General features: G+C 42.6%; 1 protein-coding gene across 1 annotated transcript; it reads left to right on the top strand.

The window, feature by feature from the left end:
- The first annotated feature begins 1543 nt into the window (after positions 1-1543).
- On the top strand, positions 1544-4360 carry LOC110156651 (neurexophilin-1-like). The gene is made up of 3 exons (XM_020920857.2): positions 1544-1716; positions 2084-2144; positions 3551-4360. Exons 1-3 carry the CDS (start codon positions 1544-1546, stop codon positions 4358-4360), a joined length of 1044 nt encoding a protein of 347 aa, XP_020776516.1.
- The last annotated feature ends 3897 nt before the right edge of the window (positions 4361-8257 follow it).

The raw sequence follows: 8257 nt of genomic DNA on the forward strand, positions 1-8257 counted from the left end.
CGCTTCAGTCTGCGCTCTCTAAACACTGAGAATGAGAAAAACTTGGATGTGTCCTCTTATCTGCAGGTTAAAGCACCGTCATTAGAGGTTCGGCTGTGATTATAATACCTTTTTATTAAACCTTTAAGAGCACGGGCGACATATAATTCCTTTAATTAGAATGTGGGTATTGATTTTTTTTTCCTAACGGCTCTTCTCTGCTACACACAACGCTGCATTGCTATCGTCGAATCTCCAACCCCCGAAAAGCGCAGCGCCTTTTCTTTTGTCCTCGCGGAGAGAAGGGTGAACGCCGCGCTAAATGTCCACCTCTCCTCGCGCGCATTCATCATTCTCTGCTCTTCAAAAACAACTGGAGGCCATCCTTTCAGAGCCACGCCGCACCCACCCACCCACCTCCCTCCCTCCCTTCTCCCATATCCCCCCTCCCCTCCTCAACCGCCACCGACCCCACCAGCGCCGGCACCCGCACCCCGCCCAAAAGTCATCCCCAGCCTCAAAGTTCACCCGCCGCCAACCGCCGAGCAATGTCACGCGCGTTGAACTTTAGTGAATGAGAACAAAGCTTATTTTCGCAATATTGATCTGGATGTAAACGGCGGAGGGACGGAGGGAGGGATAGATCGGCTGTCTGTTCTTCTTCTTCTTCTTTTTTTTTTTTTTAGTGGGAGGGGGGGCAGGCAGGGGGCGGAGGTTGAGTGCGCCATCCATCATGCGCTCGGGCTACATCGGGCAGGTAGAGCGTCGGAGAAGAGGGGAGGTCCATTCGTCTCTGGGTCGCGGGTTGAGATGGAGTTTTTTTTATCTTCAGCTTGGCATTTCACACACCACTAGGGCGGCGGTGGGCATTAGGTAAACCAACAGCGGGAGGAAGAGGAGGAAGAAGAAGAAGAAGAGGAGGAGGAGGAGGTCAGCAACGTGTAGCCCGAGGGGAGGCTGGACAAGACTATAGTGGCAGGAGAGAAGTGTCAGGTGAAGGGAGAGTGTGTTACAACTTAGATGTCTGTGTTATGGACAGATGGACAGATAATTGAACCTGGCTTAAAGGGCCAATATCACGCCACTTTCTGATCTGTTATAACTCGGGCATGTTATACGAAAAACAAATTAATGAATTAAAAAGTAGCGTAAAGCGCACTTTTATTGGAAATGTAAAAGAAAGAGCCAAAGATTTGTTGTGCACACAGCATTTCTTTCAGAGCCTTCAAGGTATTCTGAAGGCTCAAGAAAAAATATTTAATGAATTTTTGTACTACTAATATTTTTTCTATATTTTTTATTCAGTGAGTAATAAACACTGCACTAGTAATAATTTCTAGATCATTGTTATAAACGTGGACTGATATTTCTTGGCAAACAAAGGGTTAATATAATGGAAATGGATCAATCACAGTTTTTCTTCCAGTGGTATCTGGGTAAATCAGTGACTCCCCCTGCAGCACTGAACTAAACAAACACCTGCAGGGCCTGAGGTGGCTGGACCGAAGTTTGAGATTGACAGTTGTCTGAGCCAATCATATTTCATTGAGTTATGGGCGGGAACATGTCACGAAATCTTCCAGGTCTTCGCCAATACCCTGTAAGTGAGACCGCAGTGACGAAAACCGCACTGGACACCTCAGAGGCATTTGGAAGAGCCCGTGGAAGTTCAGAGCCCACGGCTGGTCCGGCAGAGCCCGCGGCCTACAGAGGCTCAGACACATTGCATCTCACGTGGTCAGAAAAAAGTGAAAAAAGTGTAAAGAAAAGACATCAAACTTAAAGAAGCACTCGCGGTGGACTTTTTCAAAATAAAAGCCAGTGAGCAACAGACATTTACAATTTAAAAAAATAAATAATAAAAACTGTGTTAACGACGTTAAAATAATTGTCTGTGATAATGAATTAATTAGTTAAAGCAAAATGAATGTGTTAATGTGCCCGGCCCTAGTTATAACATTGTTTTATCATCACAAAATCACAAACATACTTGGAGTTGTGTTTTGTTTCATTCTCACACGTTTAACACACAATCCCTGCAGATTTAGGCTGTTCTCTCCAACAGAAAACTCTCTGTTACTCCTTGTGGTCCGGGGTGGTGTAGTGGACCAAACAGAAAGGCAAAGGCAAGTGTTGCCTCTCCCCTGCTCGAGAAAGGTGTGAAGGTAAACCCTGGAAAAGAAATACAAGGTACAGATGATTTGTCTTTTGCGTCTCAGGACTTCAGGGTTTGTTCTGCAGCGCTGTCCTTTGGATTCCTAACTCCTTCTACCAGTGCGCCCCCTAGCGACACTCCACAGACCATATCATATTTAGAAAAAAATAGTGGGTGTCTGTGTTTTTTTATTACTGACATTAACATATGGCATGCATTACTTCATTTTAGCTGTCTTAGTCCTTTTAACACATTACTCTTAGCCTTACACAAGGTATAAAAATAAATTTAACAAGCGCATTCAGAGATAGTTACCTGGTCCCCCATGAGCCCAGCTCATACCCCAGTTATGTGTGTGCCAACTTGTGTGATGATTGGGTGAATATTTTAGGCCGCAGATGGTTCAGAAATTGCCAATCCTTTATAATGGCGTGACCTTTCAATTGACCCATGTGACCTCAAATGACCCCAGATTGTCACCAAACTTTTTTGCGGCATTGGGCACGGGGACTTGGCCCACGTACCAAGTTTGGTGACAATCGGTCCATAAATGGCAGAATTATCGCGGATGGACAGACACACATGGTGAATACACAAGCTGGTCAACCCTTTGGGGACCAGGTAAAAAAAAAATAAATAAATAACAGGCTCAAATTAGGTAAATCATTAACAAAAAAAACTGGGCCCAACTGGCATAACTTCAATCAAACTGACCAAAACAAAACTAATCAACTAATCAAAATAACAAGAAGAAATAAGTATAATACAGAAAATAAAAGTGATAATAAAGTGACCTTAAACAAATTAGAAAAACGAACTTAGTAAAACAAACTAATAGTGTTGTCCGTCTGGCCACACAAACAAAAAAATAATAATTGGATCTACAAGAACAAGACGAGATTTGACATTATTTAGGTGATAATAAATACATCGTGCAATTCAGTTCCCAGTTTTAGACTCAACATTTTTGATTTACTTGATTTAATATTTTTGCTGTCACTTTAGCTCTGCTTTTTGGGACTAAAGATACTCAATATTTTTCAGTAGTTGCTGTCTGGAGGGATGGTCTCACAAACAGTTTCAGAATAAAGATCCTATATTACACAAAACTTTTTAAAAATCTGAGTGGTCATTTGTCACTTTCTCTTTGATTAGTTGTCAAAATTTGTTCTTACGTTGGCTTCCGTCATGTAAATAGATAAATAAATAGTAAAAAAGCCAGTCTTTTGAGCATCTCTTTGAAATGAATACATCCAAAATATTCAGATCCCACAAAAGAATCGAAAGTTCCATCACTACTTCTTGCTGTGAAGTTTCTCTTATCTTCTTCTACATTTTCACAGTGTGCTCTTCTGTTTAATTGTAACATTAGAACGTGATTTTTGTCCTTCACCTCTCTCTCATTTCTCATTGCAGGTCATCGCTGCAGACTCCCATCTTAGAGACACTCCCAAGTCCAAAGTGAAGACCTACTGGACTGAGAGCAGCAGCAGCAGTAGCAGCAAAAGTGTGTCCATAAGTCGTCTCCTGTCCCAGAACATCTACGGCAAGGAGAACTTCACCGCCCTCCACTTGGACTACGACGGACCGGACCCCTTCTCCAAACAGGAGCACTGGAACTGGCCCTACAACACCTCTTCCTCTTCTTCTTCTTCTCCACGAGAAACCCGCTCCAGAACCAAGAGAAGACCCATCGTCAAAACCGGCAAGTTCAAGAAGATGTTCGGTTGGGGAGACTTCCATTCCAATATCAAGACCGTCAAACTCAACTTACTCATCACGGGAAAGATCGTCGACCACGGCAACGGGACCTTCAGCGTCTACTTCCGGCACAACTCCACCGGGCAGGGCAACGTCTCCGTGGGGCTGGTACCTCCGACCAAAGCCGTGGAGTTCCAAGTCCAACCTCACCCGCACTTCCACCAACCAAACAACCACCACCAACAGCAGCAGACGGCCCTGGAGACCAAAGAGACCAAGCTCTTCAACTGTCGCGTGGAGTACGAGAAGGTGGAGAAGGGGACGAGGAACTCCTTGTGCGCCCATGACCCGTCGCAGAGCTGCCCACAGGAGCAGACCCAAAGCCACGTGTCCTGGTTGTGCTCCAAGCCCTTCAAGGTCATCTGCATCTTCATCACGTTCCACAGCACCGACTACAAGCTGGTCCAGAAGGTGTGTCCAGACTACAACTACCACAGTGACACGCCCTACCTGCCCACCGGGTGATCGTGCGACCGATCGAAGGGACGGGGCTTAAGGAGGAAGCAGAGACGGGATGAGGCCAAGTGGGATCTTATCTTGAGCCTTGTAAAAAAAAATAAAAAATATATCAAAGGAGCTAAAGAGACAATAGACAATGTGCTCCACAGAAGAAGACCTAAAAAAGGTTCTATAGCAGCATTGACTAACACTTAACTAGAGTTGCAACTATAGATCTAAGAAGGGAGATGTCATTAAATTAGTCTGACGTCATATTGTGGAGGTCACGATATGTGAAGTACAAGTTGGAAACAATAACAAATTTTTACATCCTGACTATCATAGGTGATAAATTCCAATAGTTAAACATCCTATATTACGCAAAATGAACTCTTGTGAGCTTTAAGCCAGGTTCAAAGTTTGCTACCTCCTCAAAAACATACCTAGAATTGTGTTTTGTTTCATTCACATGTTTGAGTAACCCTTTATTATCAGTCTGTCTACATCTCCACAGCTCAAAAATGCTCTGATTCACCTTATAATGTCATGGAGCAATAGTTTTCAAGCTCAACAACTATCTTTTACAACCTAATGTCTCCACTCAATTCTATTTCTGTCCAGCGACTAGGTCAGGAATCAGAACACACTAGATGGTTCGCAAAAACCCCAGAAGTGCGGTCACCAGTCAATCAGCGACGAGCCATACATTCTGTATTGGCAACAATTCTCAAGATCGAGGATTTAAAGCCGGAACAAAGAGAACGTTTAGTGAATTTTATCAAGGGGAAAGACGTTATTGCCCTTCTTCCTGCAGGATTTGGGAAAAGATTAATATACCAGTTAACCCATAAAATAGCAGCAATTGGTTAAATAAAAAGTACCCGCCTACCGTCGAGCGAACGAATCCTAACACTGCAAGGTCAGACAGTTTCTACGAAGTGAAACCGGCTCATGAATCAGGCTAACCTTTTACATTTTGTTTAGTAGAGATTGGCAATTCCAAGGCTGAAATCATCCAAATGCAAAGCAGAGTTCCATATTATGAATAGGAATTGATTTACGGACAAAACAGCTAAATAAAAACACCAGGATCACGTTACATAAGGTGACCAGACGTTCCTGTTTACCCGGGACAGTTCCAGTTTTTAGCCCTGTGTCCACTGTCCCAGCAGATTTATCCAAAATGAGTGATTTGTCCCAGTTTTATACAAGAAATGTCCCTCGTGTCCCTATTTTTGACCAATCTGATCCCCGCCAACAGTAAAGAGAGGCAGAAATTGTCATTTGTTTTGGTAAAATACAGAAAAGCTGCTTAAAAAGGACCAAAACACAAAGGAAATGTGACTGTACTGACTCACATTAGTGCCGAGTACAAAACAATTTTCCTTAATTACGCACAATTTTGTTATTACCTACCAACCCAATCCAGGGATGTCCCAGTTTTTTATTTTGAAAACCCGGTCACTCTAATCATGTAGAGCAGGTTAAAATGAAAATTCTAAGACCAAAATGAGGAGTCTGACAGAGCAGTTACAGAGAGGGGTGGAGGTTTTTTCAATACAAAATGAATTGGAGTTGATGGAGTCGGAAGCACACCCATGCTCATTTCCTATGTCCATTTATAAATACAGTCTACGTTTTGACACAAACAGACCATACATTTCTCTGATTGGTTAATCTACCTGTCAATAACGCCAATCTAGAATCAGAGAGCCAGGGTACGGTTCTAGACTTGAACATCTTCGTAAAGTTTCATCAAAACGTGTGGTTTCGGCTGGCCAGGCGAACAAAAACAAAAGCACTCTGCTGTGTTTTAAACTCCATACACCACTAGAATCAATGGGGGGTCCGCTACCTATTCCGACATCCCTTCATTATGACATGCCGGTATTCTGACAGGCTTCTATTTAGACATATCAGTTTTCCAACACTTTTTGATACTGCTATTCCGACACATGCAGCCTCCATTTTAGATTAGATATTTTCCCGAAGACCGGCCTATGCTCTTTTTTTTTAAATGCATGACTGTTTCCCACGGCGATCAGTTAGGACATTTTCCCACTGTCTGATATCTTCTGTGGCCCAAGAATTCTCTGATTAAGTCCCAAAGCATCTTATGATATAAGGAAGCACAAAGTATAATGTCAGAATTATTCATGTCAGAAAAGTGCTACGTTAAAATAATAAAATAATACTATGAAAAATAGTGCTGCTACTCCGACAATGAAAAAAAAAAAAGTCGAAGTAGTGGGACGCTTGAAAAATAATGTTTGTGCCACTTCTCCAACAATTAGATGTCAATGTCTAAATAGTGGCATGTCGGAATTAGGGGTGTGCAAAAACATCAAAATATCAATATCGTGGGCTGCTGTATCCATATATCGCCAAGGGTATATTTTCTAAATTAATTTTGTTACAGTGCTACAGTTTTGTTACTTGTTTCGTCAAAGGAAACTCGACACATTTGACATTTTCATTGTTTTAAGGATTAAAAATGTTTGTGTTTCGTATTAACTTTGCAGAAGAAGCGGTTTAACAAAGACATGATTTAGCCATTATTTTTTATTGAATTGTATCGAATTGATTTGAAATATATCGAATCGAATTGAAAGTGCACTGTAATGAGATATGTGTCGTATCGTGGCCTACGTATCGAGGTATGTATCGTATCGGCAACTTCTTAATACCCAGCCCTAGTTGGAATAGCAGCATGTAACCATCATTTGGATAATTTCAGCCCTGGAATTGAATCCTTACTGACCTAAAAGTAAAAGGTAGCTCCTGAGTTTTGGAGATGTAAACAGACTAATTATAGGAGGTTACTCAAACGTGTGAACGAAACAAAACACAACTCCAGGTCTGTTTTTGAAGGAGGTAACAACATTCTAACATGACTAAAAGATAAAAGTCTATTTCGCGTTATATAAGACCTTTAAAATGTTTCCAAGCTGAATACCGTCTGAACATCTCCGCGACTCTATTGACAACCAACACAATCACACGACCTCCACAACATGTCCGCCTTTACATTCCACCGGCATACCTTACCTTTCCAATCTCCCTCCGGTATCTACGGTTGCAACCCTAACCCTATATGCATAACCGCTAGCAGCTAACAGCCAACTGGAGTCTGCTGATTGTATTTATGTAAATATCGTAACGGAGGCCACAAAACAATCTCGTATTTTTTTTCAGTTAATTGACTTGTTTACCTTGATGGTGCGCTTTCGTCTCTCAATCATGCGTGCTGTCTGACTCTCGTAATCACCGCCGACACCGTCACGTCAGCGCAGATGGGTGCTGGGTGTCACTCCGCGTTAGGGCCGCTCACGGGTGACGAGCGGGTGATGTGGCGGGTGCTGTGCCGGGCCAGTTTACCTCCATGACAGCTCCATGGATACACGCTCATGTTATGGTCCCTGTCAAAGGGAATCTACGTCAGGTGTGTACTGGTACAGATGAGAGATGAGATGGTGCAGTGTTAAAGGTGCATTGTGTAACTTTTCTGGTGGAGGGTCCGTCAAAAGTGTTTTCTTCAAGGAGATGTTATTGCTCTGTCTGGAATTGTTCACAGTATGGCATTAAACCTTTTAATTTTCATGGAGACCAAACCAGACCAACGTACAGGTCAGATCTGTGGAGAGGTGACCCTGCTCACAGTCACAATGCCTGTTTCTCTTGGCATTTTTTGAGCTATGAAACCACCTGTACTGTATTTTTCGGACTATAAGACGCACTTAAAGACACGACAGTGCATCTTACAATCCGGTGCGTCTAATGTATTACTTCTGGTTGAGCTTACTGACCCTGAACCGTTTTTATGTGGTACACAGTGCTCAAAAATCAGTCAAAATGTTTAAGTATGACTTTGGTAAACTACGAAGCCACACCGGTTGATGGATTGTCATTACAGCTACCATAGTC

The sequence above is a fragment of the Boleophthalmus pectinirostris genome, unplaced genomic scaffold (genome assembly GCF_026225935.1).
Source record: "Boleophthalmus pectinirostris isolate CB_2022bp ecotype Guang Dong unplaced genomic scaffold, ASM2622593v1 HiC_scaffold_6, whole genome shotgun sequence".
Lineage (NCBI taxonomy): Eukaryota > Metazoa > Chordata > Actinopteri > Gobiiformes > Gobiidae > Boleophthalmus > Boleophthalmus pectinirostris.